General features: G+C 50.5%; 1 protein-coding gene across 1 annotated transcript in view; it reads right to left on the bottom strand.

Moving 5' to 3' along the window:
* The window catches only part of ABTB2 (ankyrin repeat and BTB domain containing 2), a 207571-nt gene that overhangs the window by 38419 nt on the left and 146737 nt on the right, over positions 1–22415 (bottom strand). The window contains exons 2-3 of the mRNA XM_055281951.2: positions 14857–15003; positions 7609–7822 (exon numbers count right to left, since the gene is read on the bottom strand). Of these exons, the coding sequence (XP_055137926.1) occupies positions 7609–7822; positions 14857–15003 (361 nt within the window). The remainder of the gene's footprint in view (positions 1–7608; positions 7823–14856; positions 15004–22415) is intronic.

Genomic DNA, 22415 nt, shown 5'->3' with positions numbered 1-22415 from the left:
CATTCACCTCTCCCAATCTTCTGTGGCTGTCCTTTAAGGCCCAGTTAAAAATCCCAGGTCTGCTCCGACATGTCCCCCACCTACTCCAGCCTTCTCAGAATCCTCTTAAATGTGATGCTGCTGCTGCTGCTTCTTACTGTGTACCAGGCACTATGCGAAGTGCCTTATGTATATTAACTCACTTGATCCCCACAACACCCCTATGAAGTTGGCACTATTAATCCCCTATTAAGAAGAGACTGGGCTGGGCGCAGTGGCTCATGCCTGTAATCCCAGCACTTTGGGAGGCCTAGGAAGGCGGATCACTTAAGGATAGGAGTTCGAGACCAGCCTGGCCAACATGGCAAAACCCTGTCTCTAGTAAAAATACAAAAATTAGCCAGGCATGGTGGCACGTGCCTATAATCCCAGCTACTCGAGAGGCTGAGGCAGGAGAATCGCTTGAACCTGGGAGGTGGAGGCTGCAGTGAGTCAAGATCGCGCCACTGCACTCCAGCCTGGGTAACAGAGGGTGACTCCATCCGGCCCCTGCCCCACCCCTGCCCCGCTGCCAAAAAAAAAAAAAAAAAAAAAAAGAGACTGAGACACAGAGGGTAAATGACATGTCTGAGGCCACCCAGCTCGTGAGTGGCAGGGCTGGGATTGGAATCCAGGCAGGCTTCAGAGCCTGAGGGCTGACCTCGTGCACCATCACGTACCTGAGCTTCCCCCTGCACTGTCTGGTGGGTTTTGCTCATTTGTTTACTTCCGTCTTGCTTTTGTCTCCCTCATCAGGCTGGAGACTCATAAGCCACTCTTTATCATTCTCCTAGAGCCCTTCTCCATGGATCCACAGGGGTCCAGGGAGAAATAGGAGTTAGTAAGTCAAGCACTTAAGACGGTATCTGTCTGTGAATGTGTGCTCTATAATGCTCGCTGTAACTAGCAGTAGTGGTAATGCTGGTAGTAGCAGTAATCTTAGTAATTGTATTATTATTAGTCATAGTGGTAGTGGTTAATTAGTAGTAATATCATCAGTAGTAGTATTAGTAACTGTATTAGTAGTAGTATTACTGACCCAGATATCACTTGAGAATCACATTTTAGGAAGTATCATGCTACCTCAATAAACAGAGCCCGCTCTGAGTGTCAAACATGCCATCTAAATGTGTTTATGGCCATTATAATGAGGAGGAGACACCATTTAATAAGCACTTTTGATGTGCCTAGCATCGAGCTAAGTGCTTTACTGTATTATCTCATTTAACCGTAGGAGCCATACTACTATCTTCACCATTTTACTGATGAGGAAACTGAGGCCCAGGAAGATGAGTTGACATGGTCATACTCCTAGAAGGTAGCCGAGATAACACCTCTGGGGTGACCCAAGAGGCTCATGGCACCCTCCTCCCCTTGGTCACCATCAGAAGCCCCAGGTGGCATGGTGGCATGCACCTATAGTCCCAGCTACTTGGGAGGCTGAGGTGGGAGGATCACTTGCACCCAGGAGTTCAAGGCTGCAGTGAGCCATGACTGCGCCACTGCATTCCAGCCTGGGTGACAGAGTCAGCCAGTCTCAAAGAAAAAAAAAGCCCCAGGTGTGCATTTCCAACAAAGTGGCTGGAACCCAGAGCACTGACACGGTCGCTGGCTCCAGCTCTTTGAAATTCTGTCTAGCCTGATATGGAACAGGGAAGCCAAGAGCTGGGCCGGACACACGTTTATCGTCTGCCAGGATCTCACCTGGACAAGAGCTTCAACCTCTGAGCAGGTCCTGGTAGCCCTAGCAAAAAGAGCTCTATGTGAGTTGGAGAGCAAGATTAGTATCACATCAGCACCCTGGTCTCATCTCTCCTGAACCCGTCTGGGGGTGCAGAACTACATATCAGACTTCTCCAGGGCAGACCTTTATAGGAGCATCAAGGCAAGCAGCATGGGAGGGGCTTCCTGGACCCTCTTCTGCCCTTATTCTTAGAAGGGTTCAGGCCCCAAGAAGGGAAGTGTGGGAAGAAGGACAAATAAAACCCAGCAAATCACAAATAGCTGGACCAATGGGGGCAGGACCTTCTCAGCCACAAGCTCAGCCCTGTGTGTCTTGGCCCACAAGGTCCGTCCACTTCTGTGCTCCATCCTGCACCATGGTGCCCATGTTCCCTTGCTCTGCTCCTCCCCGTCGCCCATCTCTCCGGGGTGCCTTGCTTCCTCTAGCCACTTGGACTCTGTATATGCTGCTCCCCTGCCTGATACAAACCATCGTGCTGATAATCGTAAGAACAGATACTCAGTGTGTCCTAGGCCCTGTTCTAAAAGGATTTAGTGAGCAGGTGCAGTGGCTTATGGCTATAATCCCAGCACTTTGGGAGGCCAAGGCAGGAGGGTTGCTTGAGCCCAGGATTTTGAGACCAACCTGGGTAACATGGTGAGATCCCATTTCTACGAAAATTTTTAAAAAGTTAGCCAGGTGTGGTGGGGCACATCTGTGGTCCCAGCTACCTGGGAGGCTGAGGTGGGAGGATTGCTTGAGCCCAGGACGTCAAGGAGGCAGTGAGCTGAGATTGTGCCACTGCACTCCAGCCTGGGGGACAGAGCAAGACCCTGTTTCCAAGAAAACCCCAGAAATATGTTAACTCATTGGGTCCGCATACCTTACAGAGGATTAAGAGCCTTGAAGAGGTTAAATGACTGGTTGAAGGTTATAAAAAGTGGCAAGGTAGATCTCAAATGCACGCCTTTGAATAGCCGGGCCCTCCTCAGATGGGGCGATTCTGGCTGGCCATGAAGTCATGACACCAGAGGTTTCTAGGCCTGACCCCAAATCAGAACTCTGGGAAGGGTTCCACACTCCTCCTGTTTTCATGTCCTGGATACCAGCAGGCTCCAAGCCTTCTGAGTGTGCCTCCCTCCACAGAGGTGGAGATGTGCTGTGCAGGGCTGGGAGAACGAGGCAAGAGGCCAGGATCTGAGGCTTAGCAAGCGGACCGCTCTGTGGACCAGTGGCCCTCTGCCATTCCCACTCTCTCTGCCTGGCCACTCCTCAAGGGTCTGGCTTCTTTGCTGCTGCTCACAGTAGATGCAGTCTGGAAGGGTGCCTGGGGGACCCCAAGCCCTCCGGCAGCCCAGGTTCCGATGCGGAGAAATGGTCACCTCCTGTCGACCTCAGGCCCTCTGCACCTCTGACTGCATATCTCCCTCTGTCTCCTCTACTTGATGACGCTGCCTTCCAGCAATTTGCTGGCAAGCTGGCGGCCCTCCTGCCTTCCCACGTGTCTGCGTAGTCTTTATCCTTACTGCCCCAGACCTCTCATTCCCCAGGAGGGTGATGGCTGAGGAGGTATATCCTCTGCCAAAGATTCTGTTCCAGCTAGCCCATCCCTCTGCCCCCAGGCACAACCAGCAAGGGCCACGTCTAACCAGATGGTTGTCCATTCTCCTCTAGACCTCAGAGGAAGGAGGCTCCCGATCTCCCTGGGCAACCTGGATCCCTGACAGGAGGCTCTTTCACTTTCTGAGCTTGATCTCGGGTGATGACACACCCTGCAGGGCAGCAGCTGTGACTAATTCTGTGTTTTAGACCCTGCCTGGTGCCTGGCTGGTGCCTGGGATGCAAAGCTGCCAGTGAGAAAGGCATCCTGGGAGGGTGCAGGGAGGCTCCAGCTGCAGAGCTTTCCCAGGATAGTGAGGGGGTGGGGCTGGAATGGCCCCAGAGAAGGTGGCCCCAAAGGCCAGGGCCCACCCAGCATGCCTCAGAGCTGTAGGATCAGGTCTCAGCAGCCAGCTGGGAAAGCCACAGCCTGGCAGAGGGAAAGGCAAGGGCCTTGAGGTGAGAGAGACCTCAGGTTTGAATCCCGGCCTTGCCCCTTATCAGCCAGGTACCCCGCGGCCTCTTGTCCTCACTTGTGAGATGGAGGTAATGATAGCACCAAACTTGCTGATGTTCTTTGGGCCTAGAAGTAGCTAGAAATGGGCTTTAAAGGAAGGGTGTATGTTATCTCACTTTGTCCTACTGGATAGAATTACTTAGCGCCATTTTACAGGTGAGGAGCCTGAGGCATGGAAGGGCCCTCTGAGCCCAGGCCTCTGCCCCAAAGCCTGTACTGTTTCTTGATGCACCAGGCTCACTGCAGCAGTAGATGAAAGGAGGTTAGAGGCTTCTCATTCCCTGCAAAACTGCCCGCTCACCACTCGGAGTTCCTGCTACTTCTGCCACTCCCTCCTCCCATTGTCTCTCCTCCCAAACCAGAGCAGAGAGCTCTGGGGAGAAGGCCCCTTATGGAAAGATGTGAAGTCCCCAGCGAACACTGCAGCAGCAGCAGGTGGCTTAGCAGGGAACGCCACAGTGAGCTCCACACAAAAGAAATGAACACAGGTCCCTTCCCTTTGTTGCCATGGATGTGGTCAGACATAGCCCCTAATTGAAGGAATCAGGGTACCTTTCTTTAAAGCAGAAATATGAGTACAGACTTGAGTGGTTCCATCAATGGTGTCATGCTCCCAAACCCATATCACCAAACTGAGCTCCTTCTCCCATGTGTGCAAGGCAGTAAAGGAGGTCACTAAATCCCAAACAAACCCACAGAGCCACCAGTCCCCAAACAGACAGCCTCTACAGCCAGACAACCACGGTCACCTTGAAATCAGGGGCTCCGTCCAATCCTGGCTGGGTGAACTCAGTCCTCCATGGTTCCAGGTGGGACACAGAAGGGGGCTTCAAGAGGATGAAGTGGAGCAAGAGACAGACAGACAGCACACATTCCCAAATTCACAAAAGCAAAGCTCTGTCACTCTGGAACCCTAGCAAACTCAGCTACTATTTGCATCAGGAGAGGTTTTCCTCAGAGCTCTGGTGAGGGTATCAGCGTGCTGGGGCCTTGATGGGACATTGGCCCAGCCCAGCCTGCAGTAATACTGTGAGCTCAATGCTCCCAGGAAGGATCCCCACAGCCTCCAGGGCCTTCCCTGTCAGTGAGCCAGAGGGCAGCAGATCTGCTCAGCGACAGGGGCCAGGCCACCAGGGAGCCGTCGGGCTGTCGGCTCCCTCAGTTATTTTTAGGGTATCCTCCTTTCCGTGTCAAAACTTAAAAATTTTGGTTCCCTTTTTTTTTTTTTCCTAATGGGGGTTCCAATTCCCCATGTGTCTGATATTCATTTGAAATGATTCATGGAAAAATATCTTTGCTACCAATTTATTTTTGCTACAGATAGTGCGGTTTTTAAATAAATGGCTACGTAAACACATGCACGTGTGTCTATTACCATGCAAGTTCAGCTGTTATAACCACATAGGGCTGTGCAGCTCAGATCAGGAAGAAACCCTGATGCTGTGTGTTAGAGTACAGGGGGCTGGGGACCCTCCTGGGGGGGAAGCCACAGGACATGACAAAGATGCCCGGGGGGGGCGGAAGAAAGTGCCAGCAGAGGAATGCCTGCCCCTGGGCCTATAGCCATGACAGCCTGAGGGCCCAGCAGCCAGGGCAACAGGCCGAAGAAGGCTCCTGTTCTCCCAGTCACCTTTGCGTGGGTGACCCGGCCTCAGCCCAGCACCTTACCAAATAGCAAGCAAGCCTCCTGCCTCCTCCTCCCAGATGTCTTCCTTGCCCTTTTTCCTTCCCAGTTAACTCCTTCAACCACAACACTTTTCCACAAAGCAGGAACAGCTGGGGCTTAGGGCCTGTGCTTTGGCCCCAGCTCCCACCAAAGGAGTCTTTCAGGCTGCCCAGGGCTCCACCTGCAGCCTTCTTGCTGTGTCAGGCCCAGGGTGGCCCTCCTCAGACTTGCATTTGTCCTCCAACTCCCAGAGAAGTAAAACAATGATGACATAAGGATACTAGTACTGATAACAGCAATGGTACCATTTACTGGGACCCTACTACGCGTGTACTGGGCCACTGCTGTTTTACATTCCTCTTAGTGACAGGAGGTACAGTGTGGTGGTTATAAGGGGCACAGCCTGTGTCGTGGGGCCAGTTAGTCTCTCCATGCCTCCACTTACTCATCTGTAAATGGGGCTCTGAAGAACACCTGTTTCTTGGTAGTATGTGAATTAAGTGAGTATCCGCCTGTGAAGTGCTCAGCACGGTGCCTAGCACACAGTAAACACTCAGTAAAACCACCTTAGTGCCTTTGTTTTCTGGGGCACTGAGGAAGCAGACCTGGCTGTGGAGTCAGCTGTGGATCACAGAGCTGATGAGACTCAATGCCCCCCAAAGACAGCGGGCAGCCGGGCAAGGGGACTGCAGAGCCCCCAGGACTTCCAATATTGAGGTCTCAGATCGTCTCCCTCCAGGTGGGGCACCGAGTCCCGTGGGCTCTGCCTTTCCTGGGCCTCACTGTGTGGTGAAATGTGTGCGGATGGGGCTTCCCAAACCGAGTGCAAGCCTTTCCCGCTTCCTGGACCCTCAAACACACAACTCTTGAGCCCATGGACAGACCTTACCTTAAGTGGCCAAGCAGTGGCCTCCATGTAAGGCTCATGCCAGCACATACAATGTTTGGGGCAAGTTATAAAAAAGCATATTTTCCAGGTAGAAAATTTCAAAAGGCAGCCCTCGGAGAAAACGCATTAGAAAAGGTATCCTAAGACCGGGTGCGGTGGCTCATGCCTGTAATCCCAGCACTTTGGGAGGCCAAGGCGGGCAGATCACGAGATCAGGAGATCGAGACCATCCTTGCTAACACAGTGAAACCCCGTCTCTACCAAAAATACAAAAAAATTAGCCAGGCGTGGTGGCGGGCGCCTGTAGTCCCAGCTACTCTGGAGGCTGAGGCAGGACAATGACATGAACCTGGGAGGCGGAGGTTGCAGTGAGCGGAGATCGTGCCACTGCACTCCAGCCTGGGTGACAGAGCAAGACTCCGTCTCAAAAAAAAAAAGAAAAGGTATCCTGTCCTCAGGCTGACATGGCCCCACGTGCATCCCCTACTCATGCCCCTCACTGGGTTCCGTTGTGCAGTACACAACCTGCACATCTGTTCTTTGCAGCCCTGCTCCCAGCTAGGAAAGTGTTGGGACCCTCTAGTGAAAGTCCCTGACTAGGAGCCCACAGGCTTGAGTCCAGGGGCTATTCAACCACTAACCTGCTGGAGATCAGAGAGCTGCCAGGGCCATGATGGTCTCTTCTGTTAAATGAATGGATGGGGCAAAACACACCCAAGACCCCTCATAACAATGATGGCAGCAATGATCATTTGATCACTTTTGAATGGGATAACTCCATGAAAAGAGGTGACATCTACCACTGGCCAAGGGCCAGTTCCCACCCAGCCCCCATCCCACGTGCTTTTTCTCAGCACTAACCTTTCTAGGTGGGTGTGACTATCTCATTTTATAACAAGGCAGCTGAATTTCAGAGAGCCCAGTGAGCTCATGCCAGACTGGGCATAGAGGCTGAAGCACATGTTCCGAGCCTCAGTGGCCCCATGCTGCATCAGCTCAGAGAAAAAAAAATCCCACTGCACACCAGTGCAGGCCTTCATCCATCGGAATTCCCGGGCCACCTCCTCACAGGCACAGCACAGCTCCAGGGCCCCTTTCTCGCCCTGTCGGTCAGTCGTCAGTCAGTGTCAGTCAGTCGGTCAATGCACGTTTGGGAGCACGTCCCACCAGGTGCTCAGCCCAAGGAAGATCCCTACCGTTCATTGTTCAGAGTCATTCTCGGGGGGTCCAGGTTGGGGTTCTCCATGGACTCCATCTGTGGACACCGCAGGAAGTAGTAGAGAGTGTGGAGGGCGTCGGGGGACCAAGTGATGGGCTGTGGCGGCTGGCGGGCCTGGCGGGCGGGGCTGGCGCCCGGGCACAGGGGGTGGCGCCCCTGCATGTGGTGCATGGCACGGGAGACCAAGTCACCTGGTGGGGGGCAGGGAGGGCAGAGGGGAGGGAGAGAAAAAAAGAAGACAAAGTCTGAGTTCACAGCCTGCATTCTTCCAAGGATGTTCCTAGCTGAAGCTCCCTTGCCTTAGTGCATAATTACTGTTTGCCCCGCAGCCAACAGGCGGAGGTGGAAACTGTCACCTAGATGCACAATACCAATTTCATTTCCCTTTCATTTCACTCTTGCTGAATTAAATACTTGGCAGGGCCTGTCTCCTCCGGAACTTAGGGTAATTTGGTTTCTTTTTCGACATCCCCACTCTCTCCACCACCCCCAAGGGCCTCACCCCAGATCTTTGACTGAGGGAATCTCTCTGGGTCTCTTTTCCCAGCCTCTACCAGCCAGGGCCAGGCTCTGTGGCAATTCTTCCCTGCACTGTCTTGTACAAAACCCAAAGTATTTCAGCGGAGAAGGTCCCTCTGTCTCAGCACCAATTACAACCACCAACACCACCATCATCACCTGTTAAGGACTCACTATGTACAACGTATGCAATTCCCCAGAAATATGATTTAATTTGATCCTTACAGTGCTAGGGGGTGTTATTCCCATTTTACAGATGAAGAACTTGAGGCTTATGGCTGGGCACAGTGGCTCACGCCTGTAATCCCAAGCACTTGGGGAGGCCGAGGCAGGCGGATCACTTGAGGTCAGGAGTTCGAGACCAGCCCGGCCAACATGGTGAAACCCTGTCTCTACTTAAAATACAAAAAATAGTCAGGGGTAGTGGCAGGAGCCTGTAGTCCCAGCTACTCAGGACGCTGAGGCAGGAGAATCGCTTTAACCCAGGAGGCGGAGGTGGCAGTGAGCAGAGATCGTGCCACCACACTCCAGTCTGGGTGACTGGGTGACAGAGTGAGACTTTGTCTCAAAGAAAAAAAAAAAAAAGAACTTGAGGCTTATCTGATAAACATTTCCTGACCCCATGTATTCATTCTCCTGGCCACAGGGACACCTCAGAGCCCGCAGGTTGAGTTAACTAGCCATGGCTGCGTGGCTAGAAAATGGTAGCGTCTAGACTTGAATTCATGTCTGTTCGACTCCAAAGTCCATGGACTTCACTGTGAGCTGGGCTGCACCCTGCCCTGCTGGAGTCTGTGGGATCCTTAGGTCCCCATATCCTGTGGTGTGTTTCTACTCAAGTATTTTCAATATCTCACCAGCCCCAGACAGGAAACGGCTCATCATTGTGTGAGGCCACAATGCTGAGAAAGGATGGGCTGAAGGAGCCCTGGCACCTGCAGGCACCTCCGCTCTAAGAAAAGCGGCTCCTTTGGGGTCAGCTTCAGCCTCACCCCTGGTGATTCCTTAGAGAGAGCCCCTCCACAGATGGGCATGGCTAACCCTAAGGTGGAAGAAGTGAACAGGTTTTAATTTGGCCAGTGAAGTGCCATGAAATGCATGGCAGAACCAGTTCATTCATTTACTCAATTAACCTTCATGCTGCTTCTGGGAATCTGGTGTTCTGTTTTGTTGTGTCCCAGAACCTTGCACAGGGTCTGTTACATACTAGGTGCCCAGCAAATATTTGGAGAATGAAGAATTCACCTTACACATTCATTTCTTTTTAAAATACAACTTCTGCTGAGGCTTGATTTGAGCTCATTAGCTGCTAAATTCTCCCATGACAGCCACGGTGATAGTGTTTGGCTTCCAGACAGGGACAAATGACACCCCTGGAGTTTGAGATCCTCACCAGGAAAGTCCTCCTTGTCCCCCTCCACCACCACCCCTGGTTCCTCACTCCTCCCTACTCCTGACTGCTCATCCCCACCGCTGGAGTTCAGCTGCCTGGGTGCTCCTGACAAACCCTAGGGCCAAGAGGGCTGAGGGCAGTGAGTTACTGACACCTGGTTTCCATCCCTGTGACCCTGATTTCATTGGTCTGCGGCTGGACCTGGGCATCTCTAGTTTGTAGAAGTTCCCTCAGTGATTCTAATGTCCACTCAGGTTTGAAAATCACCAGATGAACTGATAGATTGATTCAAGTCAGACACAGTTGGCCTCAAATCAGGGCCTGTTACTGTTAATTCCAGCCCGTATTCCCGTAGGCTTGAGAACTCAGGGAGGCTCCCCCGGAGGTTAGCTTCAGCCCCACCCCTGGCGATTCCTTACAGAGAAAGAGAAATCCCTTATGTAGTTATCAGAGCCTCAGTTTCCTCATCTGTAAAATGGAAAAAATAGTAGCTACCCTACCGATTTTGAGGGCTCAAAGAAACAATAAATGTAAAGCACTTAATATCATGCTTGGCACAGAGTAAGTACTTGGTAGGGCTGAACATAGCACTGTTATGATTAATGTCCTATTATTATTATTCCTCTATCCTACAGGCCACCTCCTGTGGACTCTTCCTTCCAGGACCACTGCCTGCCGTCAAACTCTGCCCCACATTTCCCAGGACAGGAGGAGTCTGCACCCTGAAATGCCAGATCCCAACCCTGCCCTTGGGCTCCATGGGTGGTAGAAACTGGCATCACAACCACCAGTGAACCCGCCTCACAGCAGCCAGTTGTACAGCTAAGTTGGCTGCTAATAAGTTGAAACCTGGCTCCCGTTTCTCCAGGTCTGAATGTCATAACTTTTGGCAGAACCACAGGACCACAAGGAGGAGAAATCAAAGAGTCTGTGATAGCATCAAAGAGAAACCTTGTTGAAATAACATTTCAAAGGCTCAACAAAGTAGAAGTCATTATCTTTAATTATTTTTATTGTTGTTTTACTGTTATTGGTGGAGAACCCTTTGGCAGCGCACTTCCTGCTTCGTGTAGACAAGAAAATCAAGAAAGAAGTGGAATCTCCCATCCAAACAGAAGGAGATAACCCAAAAGTTCAGAAAAACCATGAAGGCAGCTGGAGATGGAGGTCCCCAGCTTCTTCGATCCAAGCCCTGCTATGGTCAGTTTCTCTCAGACCAGAAAGACAAATGGCTGCACAGAACTCTGGCCACGACGTCTAAAAACTTACACTGCATGGCAACCCACTTATGGGCAAAAAAAGCGGCTTGCTTTGAACCTTCTCCTTGGGTGATTTTTGCTCCCTGCCGCTTTATATTTTCTAGGCTTCATGATAGACGTGAAAAGATAGACAAAATTTCCTTTAACTTTTTCAGCCACTCTGTAAGGGAGGTCTTTCCACTCTACAGACAAGGAAGCAAGCTTGCAAGAGTTAAATGACCTGTCCCAGTTCCAGAACTAGTAAGTCAATCAGCCAGGAGTTGAACCGGGGTCCCTGCTTCCCAAACGCATGCTCTTGACCATCACATGGCTGCTACTAAAAGTGTGGTCTGTGAACCGGGACAGGTCCACAAACTTACTGGTTTGCAGCAAGTTAATTTCAGAAGTAAAGGGTGAATTTTTAAAAAACTTACATAGCAATTTGACAGTAATTTTATGTCTAGCTAATACTAATTTTAAAAACTGGGCTTGCATTTCACATGTCTTATTTCCTTTTTCTAGACATTTATTTTGATTTTTCATTATAAAGGTTTCATTTTGCAGCAGAGTGGGGGGAATAAAATCTCTGGTCCATCACCATGGCTAGTTCGAGAAGGCCTGATGCAGGCTAGGCTGGGCTCTCAGTTTAAGCATGGCAGGGACTCAGAGCTTCTTCTGAAACTTCTTTGTAACTTGAGGATCAATTGATCCTACACTCAATGAAACCTTAGTCTGAAGCCCAGAAACACCCCCCAGGCAAGGAAAAACAAGTCCTCCCCCGTTGTTAACCATTAAAGACTTGATTAGAGGTGCTAGGTTTCACTCTGGTCCTTCCACCTCTCATAATGAACCATCAAATAAAAACAACAGGAGAGAGTCTGGAATTCAACACAGTCTTCAAAATAAGGCCTAGAACATCTGGCTCCCTTCAAAAAGAAGTGTTTTGTTTTATTTTATATTCTCTCCCTTTAAAATGTTTGTGGGTAGAGAGGGACAGAGCAAAAGCACAAGTCCCAAAACTCCGTGTGAAGCTGGACCTCATACAAGAGTGAAACTTCTCACCCTATCTGGCAGGCTGATGTTGGCGAGGCTAAGGGAGTTAATGCATGTAAACCCAGGGTACACTCTGAGGTCCAAGGGGTTCAGTGCCAAGTATCACTAGCCTCATTAAGTTCTTTAGTTGCAGGGAGAAAAACTGCAATATCTGCCTCCACCTCTGTCTCCTCCCTCCTCCACAGCAGGTTAGCAAAAGCCCTGGTTTCAGAGGCAGGAACAGGGCAACTTGGCACATGACACAGCCTGTTCTCTGGTCTGTGAAAAGATGCTGTGAGGAGGCTTCTTCCCTTGGCCCTGAGGAGTGGCTGGGCCAGGATGTGGACCACTCCTAGGCGAGTTTTAGGAGAAAAGATTTGGTGGGATAGACCTCATTCCTCCTAACACATGCACATGCATACTCACAGGCATGCACATGTGCAGACACACACACACACACACACGTGTGCATGCTGTACCTCAGATACTGTTCTCTGTACCAGGTACTATTCTAAGCAATGAGGATACAGCCGTGGACAAAGGAGATAAAGTTTCCCATCTCATGAAGCTGACTCTTCTAGTCAGAGGAGAGAGATGATAAACTATTCGTGAGTAAATATATAATACATGGTCAAGTGGTGATCAGTGCTTTAATAAAATCAAAGCCACAAGAGGGAAGACAGTGGAATGAGAGTGTGGTACTCATGGAAGGCCTGAATGAGAAGGTGCCATTTGGGCAGAGGCTTGAAAATGTGAAGGACCAATGTACTTGAGGATCAAGGGGAAAGTGTTGCAGGCAGAGGGAAAGCCAGTGTGAAGGCTCTGGAGTGGGAGGGTCCTTAGCCAGGAGGCCAGGCAGCTGGAGTGCAGTCCACAGGCAGAGGATGAAGTGATGAAGTCAGATCATACATGGATCCTGGGCCAGAGTGAGGATTTTGGATTTTACCGAGTGAGCCGGGAAGCCATTGTCGGGGGATAGAGGGGATAGATATCGAGCAGATGAGTGACACAACCCCATTTAGCTTTAAATGGGCAGCTTGGGGCTAGGTGCAGTGGCTCATGCCTATAATTCTAGCACTTTGGGAGGCCAAAGTGGGAGAATGACTTGAGGTCAGGAGTTCGAGACCAGCCTGGCCAACATGGTGAAACCCCATCTCTACTAAAAATACAAAAATTAGCTGGGTGTGGTGGTGCACACTTATAATCCCAGTTACTAGGGAGGTAGAGGCAGGAGAATCTCTTGACCCTGGAGGTGGAGGTTGCAGTGGGCCAAGATTGCACCACCACACTCCAGCCTGGATGACAGCGCGAGACTCCATCTCAAAAATAAAACAAAACAAAATAAATGGTCAGCTTGGGCTCGGTGGTAGCAGTGGAGTTGGTGAAAGGGGCGGACTAAAACTCAGGATTGTTGTAAATGGTAGAGCCAACAGGTCTTGGCCCCTTGGCTAATGGTAATGGCAGAATGATGTCAAGCCCTTCCCTAGGGGAGGCCTCTGAATGCTCCTCCCTTAGGCGGGGCTGGGGTTGTAATGGGCATGGGGCTGCCATGAGAAGAGGCAAAGGATCAGCCCCGATCTTGATCTCAGCTGCCCCAAGGAGCTGGTGGCTGGGCTGCTAGTCTTATCCAAGGGGCCAACAGCCCTAGACACGTCCAGAGTCAAGCCCCTAGCTCTGATCCGTGTGACTTGGAGAAAATCACTTTTCTTCTCTAAGCCTCAGTTCTCTCATCAGGACATACCTTGCTGAGTTGTTCTGAGGAACAAATGAGATAAAAAGTGAATATGGTGCTTCACAATGGTGTCTTGCATACAGAAGGCACTCACTTCATGTTCAAGTGTAAAGTAAAACCAAGGTGCTCTCCAATTGACTAGGGGCTGTGTCCCTGTTTGCCAGGCATGAGAACCCACCAAAGCACGACTGTGCGAGGGCCCAAGACAGCCCATTGTCCAGGAGACACTTCTCAGGGATGGAGATGAAACCAGAACCCACTTCCTGTGGGGCCCCTCAGGGGACAGGGGACCCAGGCAACAACATCCTGGCCCTGCCTACTTAATGTCACCAGGAGACGGGGAGTCAGAAATCCTGCTTTCTCTCCCAGCCCTATTGCAGCTCTGCTCTGTGACCTTGAACCAGGCACCTTCATTTCCTGTCTGGGGAGGGGGCAGAAGAATGCAGGGAAGGAGGAAGCCGCGTCCTGAAGAAACAGAGGCTTGCCGTTTATTGTTCAGGGGTCAGAAGACTCGAGGGAATCACAAATGGAGAAGGCCGGAGCAGAGGGAAACTCCAGGTGTGCCCATGCTGTGTGCTATGACCCCTGCTGTGTCACTGCCCTCCACTGGGTGATCTCAACAGAGCGAGGGGGAATGAAGGCAGCAGAGGATGTAGTCAGATTTCTCAAATCAAATGGGTAATGAGAGGGGGAGCTCAGGAGCTGGCACGGGATTTCATCTCTCCTAACACCCTGGAAGCAGCTGTCAACAGTAAAGAGCCACATCAAGTTCCCAGTGTGTGCCACAGAGTCCTGAGTCCTGGGAGATGCCACCCGGCCACACCTGCCTTCAGCCAGAGCTCTACTGTTATCTTCCTTTTACCATATTGAGGCTTTGGGGGTGCTTTCTTTCGAGAAAGAGCACCAGTTGTGAATTCAGAGCCTGTGGGGCCAGGCAGGTGAAATTAATGAAACAGTCTCCCCCGGATGAAACCCAGGTCTGTGGCAAAGTGGGGAACACACGCCACCCACTTTGCTGCAACTTAGCTCCCGTGGGTCACTGCTGTGCAGGAATGGGGTACCATGTTGCTAGATCATTTGTTTTTTCAAGAGAAACCAGAAATCCAGATTTGTGTATTTGCAACCTCTGGCCTAGAAAGATCTAGCTTTCAGGGAAGGCAAGGCACTTGGAGGAGGAGGAGGCCAGAGCACTTGGAGGAGGAGGAGGCCAGAGCACTTGGAGGGGGAGGAGGTGAGCTCTCCCTGCCTTCCCCCAACCCTGGGGCCTCGCTGTTGCTCTACCATCCAGCTAGACACTGAGGCCACACTTACTCAGCTCCGAGATGCTGCCCACGCAGGTGGCCAGGAGGGACTGCTCCAGGGTCCGGAGCTCTAGCTGGGCATAGGCATCGGCTCGCTCGTCATGGCCCAGGGACCCGCCGTTGTAGGGGCTGAAGTACGCGGGGAGGGAGAGGACACCTATGGGGAAAGAAGGCAGACAGGTCACACTTAGGAAGGAGGGGAATCTCAGTGGGCCCCAGCCTGCTGCAGGCAGGGCTCAGCCCTGCACCCCTGCTCTTGACAGAGGGAGGTTCAGGAGGTAAATCTCTCTGAGCCTTGAGGACTTGAGAACTTTGACTGTGGACGGTGCTATAGGGGCCAGAATGAGAAGTAGCTCACTCGTAGCTGTGGTTTTAAGCACGTGGAGACCATCCTTTGTTGGAGGTACCCAAGAAACTGGCCTTCTTGGGCTCCTGGATCATAGAAGCATTCATTCACTCACTCGCTGAATATTTACAGTGCCTGACTCAGCCCGGGCTCCTGGATCATAGAAGCATTCATTCACTCACTCGCTGAATATTTACAGAGTGCCTGACTCAGCCCAGGTATTGTGCTATACTTAGGGTTCTGGGGTGACAAAGAGACCTGACTTGGTTTTCATGCAGCTCAGGGATGGCTGAGTCAGATGTAAATGCCCATCCTGACTTCCTGAAGGGCAGTGCCGCCCTGAGTCCTCTCCTTTCCCCATGCTGGGAGCAACCATTCAAAAGGGATGCTGCCTTCTCCACTTCAAGAAGGGGACGTGTCCTAGCCACGGGCCAAGTCCAATTAATGTTTTTCATTAACACTTCAACAGCAGTGGAGCAGAACTGTCAGAATCAATTCCAGAGGGTGACAGCCTGTAAATTTTTCCAACTCACTATGTGGCTTCTTAGAAAGCACCAGAAAAGCGAAATCAGACTGGTTTAAAATTACACGTTGGCTCTTAAGAGCATGTGGCCACAGAGATTCTAGTTGCTGTCAGAACCTAGAGAGGGATTCCCAACTTTTGGTAACCACTGTTTCTTTGATGGACAGATCTTCTTTTTCCAACACTCACCCACAAACCTTTTTTTTTTTTCTTTTTTAAAGAAAAATACTCACAGGAATTTAATCACTTTGGAGAAAAATCTCTGAAAATCCCTAGAGATGACTGGAGAGCACCGGGATGTGGCCAAGTCTGGGTTAGAAGTCCCTAAACGCGTGTGATGTAACAAGGACAACAGCAGCAACAGGTACAGCAGACAGGGCTTTGGAGCAGAATGTTGGGGTTCGTAATTCTGGCTGTCACTTAACCAGTGGTGTGATCTTGGTTGGGTTACTTAGACTCTACATCAGTTCATCAGCTGTTAACTAGAGATAACTAGAGTACCTAGCTCACAGGGCTGCCGTGAGGATTAACTGAGTAACTGGGGGTCAATGCTTGGACCAATGCCTGGCTCAGAGTACATGCTCTACCAAGTGCTGTTGCTATTATTTTTACTTTGTGCTGGGAACATAGGCTTCATTTACATTATCTCATTTCTTCTTTCAACAACCCTATAAGGGCCAGGCACAGTGGATCATGCATGTAATCCCAGCACTTTGGGAGGCTGAGGTGGGTAAATCACTTGAGGTCAGGGGTTTGAGACCAGCCTGGCCAACATAGAGAAACTCCATCTTTATTAAAAATACAAAAATTAGCCAGCTGTGGTGGCTAATTTTTGCATCTTAATACAAAATTAACCTGTAATCCCAGCTACTCGGGAGGCTGAGGCAAGAGCATCGCTTGAACCCGGGAGGCAGAGTTTGCAGTGAGCCGAGCTCACGCCACTGCACTCCAGCCTGGCAACAGAGACTGTCTCAAAAAAACAAAAACAAAACAAAAAACCCTATGTGATGGGTACTACTGGCTTCCATTTGAGATATTGGGCTACTGCCATTCAGAGACTTTGAGTAACTTGCTCAGGTAAGTGGTAGAGCTAGGATTCAAATCTGGGACGGACTGGCTCTACAATGCATGTACTTAACTCCTCTGTGAGCTCAGAGTCCAGTGAACACATCACCAAAGCTCACTCATGGCTGTCCTTATGTGTGGCTGCTGCATATGACAATATGGCTGTATTATTACTGCCCATTTCACTCATGGACACCCTGTGCTGAACCCCATGTGTTTCTCTTTCTTGAGCAAATGCACACAGCAGTCTTCCTCCAGCCCAGGACCTCAGTGTGTTCTCTGACTGTTCTGCAGGTTCAGCTGATGGTCAGTCCTGCCCTCCCAGCTTGACCTTCCCCTGACCCAGGCCTCCCCACTCTCCTCCTGGCTGAGGTGGTGGAGGCCTCCTCTCCATCTCCCTTTGCCTCTCCTGGATGGCAGCAACCCCTCTCATCACATCCAGTGCTGACTTAGCAAAGCATTGCTTCAAAGCACTTCCTTCAAGCTTTGTTTCTGTTGGAGGAGGAGGAAGAATTCATGATTGAGCTCTCCCCCACAACCCCCTGCCAGAGCCCCAGTCCCTAAAGCAGAAACTGTCCCTGACAGCTGAGTAACCAAACACATTGGGAAGAGCTGGCCGTAAGCATTAAAACAAGTAAAACAAAAGGGAAAACCACCCCAACTACAGGCTGAAACCCACGACAGGCCAAACAGCTGGGAGAGCCCAGTGCAGGCCTGACTCCTCCTCCTTTCTCCATTGTTAATCTACAGAAACAACACTGGAGACATGTGGATCAAATTTACAGAGCTTAGGGTAAGGGAGTAGGAAATTCAGCTGATTTGTCAAAGGATTCCCAGAGAGAAATATGTCAATGGAGCTAGTAACAGGAGCTGTCAGCTCCATTAATAATAGTTCCCATTTTCCCCGTCATCACCCACCCAGAGAGGCCTTCGTTTAATACTGTGGCAAAAGTAATTAGGAACCTATTATTAATTATAGTAATTGATAGCATCACAGCTTTTGCCTAGTACCTTTTGCTTTTAAATGACTTTTTACATTGAGTAATTTGTTCTTCCAGCAAGGGAGGTAGGATGGTCATGATGAGTAACAACCACAGCTGACTTTTATTGAACGCTTACTATGTGCCAGGCACTTACATGCATCATCTCATTTAACAACCCTGAACTGCAGGAGGTACTATTCCCACCCATCTTACAGCTGAGCAAACTGAGGCCTGAAAAGTTTAGTGGCTTGCCTAAGGTCACTGAGGGTCAGAAACGGAATGGGGACTAGAGTTTCAATCTCTTCTCAAGCTGCTGAAATAAATGACATTCTAACTTTGCTCACCTTGTCCTTTCTCGAGCTAGGCAGCACCTAGGATATTGGAGAGGAAAGGGGTTTTGTTTGGGCCTGAGGTTTAAGAGGAGGAAATTCAAAGTAAGACTCAGAAATAGGACTTTCCCTTTCATGGGTCTCCAGGCACCTCCTGCCAAGGGTCCCTGGAGGCCTCCCATGAAACTCTACAGGCAAAAGCTGTCTCTCTGACTCCCTCTGATCTTTGCAGAATGCAGTTCCACAGCTTGTCTTCCAAATCCGCTCTGTAAGAAAGTCTTCTCTACATCAATTCTAAATTCTGTCTCCCACATCAGCTCATTCCTCAGCAATTCTCACCAGAGATGGAAAATATTTTTACATTCTCTTAACACCTCGATGTGTTCCTTTCCCACACGAATTCCCAGCTCTAGCATAACGGGCCCAGGGCAAGACCATTCTAGGGAAAAGGGGTTTAAAAAAGAAAAACAGGCAAGGGCATATCTATTTTTTTCTATTTAGTAAAATCCTTAGGAAAAAATTCTTCCTTTCTGTCATGATGGAGAAGAAAGCATGCGGGAACATTTCCCTTTATTCCTTTATTAGAGGGAAGAGGGACAACTGCTTTGGGACCGTGTAAAAGCCACGGACGGAACCGCATGCCCCACCCTGTACCCATGACTGTGAGTGACTCTCGGAGTGTGGAGCAGTGAGCATGATCAAGTGATCCTTTGCCTCCCTCTTCTAAAACAGCAGCATTTCTGCTCAGTGTTGCACTCGAATGTGCTGCGGACTGTACTGAAGCCTCAGTGTTTCTCAATCTCTACACAGAACCCTAATCTTCCATCGCTCAACTTTTCTCTTTCTGGTTGCCCAACCCTTGAATCTCAGACTCATTATCTTGTTCCTCAAAGCCTCCACCTCCTCTTCCACCAACCCCTTCCTGAGTACAGCACCATGGCTACCTGGTTGCCCAAGGAGAGACCTGTGAGTCACCCTTATCAGCTCTCTCCCTTCTCATCCACTTCCCGTCAACCACCAAGCCTTGCTGCTTTTACCACCAACATATCTCAAAAATCCTTCACTGCCACCACCCCAGTCAGGCTGCCATCTTCTCCTGCCCCCCTGGACCTGCGGCAGCCTCCTTGCCCATCCGCTGCCTCCAGGCTTACCCCACCCCTTACTCTGGTCACCTTGCCCCGGCTTTGTACTCTTCAGTGACTCTGTCAGCCTCACGAAGAAGTCCAAACTCCTATCCTTTAAGAATAGTTAGCATCCTGGCTGGCCGTGGTGGCTCAGGCCTGTAATTCCAGCACTTTGGGAGGCAGAGACGGGTGAATCACTCGAGGCCAGGAGTTTGAGACCTGCCTGGCCATCATGGTGAAACACTATCTCTACTAAAAATACAAAAATTAGCCGGGCGTGGTGGTGCACACCTGTAATCCCAGCTACTCAGGAGGCTGAGGTGAGGGAGAATTGCTTGAACCTGGTGGAGGTTGCGGTGATGAGAACGTGCCACTGCATCCCAGCCTGGGGAACAGAGTGAGCCTCTGTCTCCAAAAAAAAAAAAAACTTTTTTTTTTTCCCAAAAAAAAGAGAATAGATAACGTCCTTCTCTGCTTTTTGAAATGTAGGGAGGAGAGTAACTCTGCCAGTAAACTGGAAAATTTCCCAGCACCTCCCAGGATATCAGCAGTTAGGAACCTTGTGCACACCTGATCCTTGCTTCTCTAAGCTACTTTTCACTCTGCTCTGCTCTAGCCCAGAGGGGTGGTGGTGGGGGTGGAGGGTAGGGGTGGGGGTGGAGGGTAGGGGTGGGGGTGGAGGGTAGGGGTGGGGGTGAGGATGGGGGTGAGGGGTAGGGGTGGGGGTGAGGGGTAGGGGTGGGGGTGAGGGGTGAGGGGTGGGGTGGGGATGGGGGTAGGGGTGGGGGCAAGGGTGAGGCGTAGGGGTGAGGGGTAGGGGTGGGGGTCAGGGGTGAGGGGTGGGGGTGAGGGGTGAGGGGTGGGGGTGGGGGGGTGGGAGGTGGGGGTGAGGGGTGAGGGGTGGGGATGGGGGGTGGTAGGTGGGGGTGGGGGTGGAGGGTAGGGGTGGGGGTGAGGATGGGGGTGGGGGTAGGGGTGGGGGTGGGAATGGGGGGTAGGGGTGGGGGTAGGGGTGGGGTGTAGGGGTGGGGGTGGGGATGGGGTAGGGGTGGGGGTGGGGATGGGGGGTAGGGGTGGGGGTGAGGGGTAGGGGTGAGGGGTAGCAGTAGGAGTAGGGTCAATGGTAGGGGTATGGGTGGAACTCTGGAGGAGAGCAGCCTGCTTCTTTCCTAAGTGGTTCTCCACCAGGGCCCAGAGAGGGTGCCACTGAGTTAGAAGGGAAACCCAGTTCTCAGAAGACTGGGAAGCCGCCTTCTTGCCAGTTGCCAACCAGGAAGTGAGTTGCAGAGATGTTGTCTCTTCCAAGCTGACAGAAGCTGGTGGACTGCACTTTGGGATGACAAGCCAGACTTCTAAAGGGTTTTTAGAAGCAGGGCTTAGGCCAAAGGCCAAATTGATGGGGATTTCATTCCCTTCTCTATAAACCACGGGGGTGGAATCTATGGCTTCTCAAGTCCTCCCAGCACTGGGATTCTAGACTGACCCCTATGTGTGCACTCAAGTGCACCCCTGAAATCCTTTTTATCCCTTCTCATTCCACCATTTAACTTGTGAATTGTCAACAGTGGGAACACAGAGACCTTATTTTTACTATTTCCTATGGTTTAATTTCCTCCAGAGCTATAACACCACCACTTTCCCCCATACACACACACACACACAACTTTAAATGTAAAAAAGATGTCCTTTCTGTGTAAAACTGGATAGGTTTATAGTTAAGCTTTATCTGACCATTCATCAAAAAGCCGCCAAGACTGTAACATAACTGTCCTCCAAACTCAGCAACCATTACCAGCGCTCTCCTCAGACTTGTAAATGTTCTTTCTGGGGCAATGGGACAGTGAGTGTAGCACCATTTCTGCACCTGCCACCAACGGCCCCACTAGACCACCAGCTACCCGGCTCAGGGAAGCTCATGGCCAAGGCAGCCAAGGCCACTGCCTGTCCCTAGTTTCTTTGAAAGGAAAACCAGAGGGCAGAGGATTACTCCTTTACTGCACTTGCAAGGAAACTTGGCAGGGCGTCTTCTGCCAGCCTTCTTACGCTGGCGGGAAGCTTGGGTGGGGTGCAATCCATAAGCTTCTGAAAATAAAAATTATACTGCCCCACTGAACGGTTTCCAAATAGCCCACATAAGCCAATCCTTTTTTTAAAATTTTTTTATTTTTAAGTGTTTCCATTCTCTGATCTGGAATTTTATATATAGTACATTTAATGCCCAGTTGTTATATATTAGTCATGCCAGAACAAAGTGTAGAAAAGTTGAAGCATGAATAGTTTTCAGGGAGACCCAAATGGGGTGTAAGGACAGTCAATTCTTTCTTTTTGTTTGTTTTGAGACAGGGTTTTATTCTGTCACCCAAGCTGGAGTGCAGCGATGGGATTACAGCTCACTGCAGCCTCAACCTTTGGGGCTCAAGCAATCCTCCCATCTCTGCCTCCTGAGTAGCTGGGGTACAGGTGCACACCGCCGTGTCCAGCTAATTTTTGTATTTCTTGGAGAGATGGAGTTTTTGTCATCTTGTCCAGGTGGGTCTAGAACTCCTGGGCTCAAGCGATCTGCCCGCCTCAGCTTCCCAAATTTGCTAGGATTATAGGTGTGAGCCACCATGTCCAGCCAGGACAGTCAATTCTTTCAAAAAGCCCCCAAACCCTTCACTGAATAGTATTCCACATGACATTCTAAGTTGAGAGAGGCTGGGGGGATGGGTGTTGAGACAAGAGCAAGATGAAGGAAATAAGAGGAAAAACCTGAAGTGGAATGGAATATGCCCCGGAGCTATCAATCATCCATGTAAAGTGATTCATCAGGAATAATCAAGCCAGGCGTGGTGGCTCACACCTGTAATCCCAGCACGTTGGGAGGCCAAGGCAGGAGGATCACTTGAGATCAGGCAATCGAGACCAGCCTGTCCAACATGGTGAAACTGTCTTTACTAAAAATACAAAAATTAGTCAGGCATGGTGGTGCACACCTGTAATCGCAGCTACTCAGGAGGTTGAGGCAGGAGAATTGCTTGAAACTGGGAGGCAGAGGTTGCAGTGAGCCGAGATTGCACTACTGCACTCCAGCCTGGGTGACAGAGAGAGACCCCACCTCAAAAAAAAAAAAAAAAAAAAAAAAAGATAATCAAAAAGTCATCTAAGACTTGGGCAAAACCCATCTCAAGACGTGACCATGATACTGTGAGGCCATGAT

Source organism: Symphalangus syndactylus, chromosome 6, assembly GCF_028878055.3.
Source record: "Symphalangus syndactylus isolate Jambi chromosome 6, NHGRI_mSymSyn1-v2.1_pri, whole genome shotgun sequence".
NCBI lineage: Eukaryota > Metazoa > Chordata > Mammalia > Primates > Hylobatidae > Symphalangus > Symphalangus syndactylus.
This window is presented reverse-complemented; position numbering and strand designations above follow the sequence as displayed.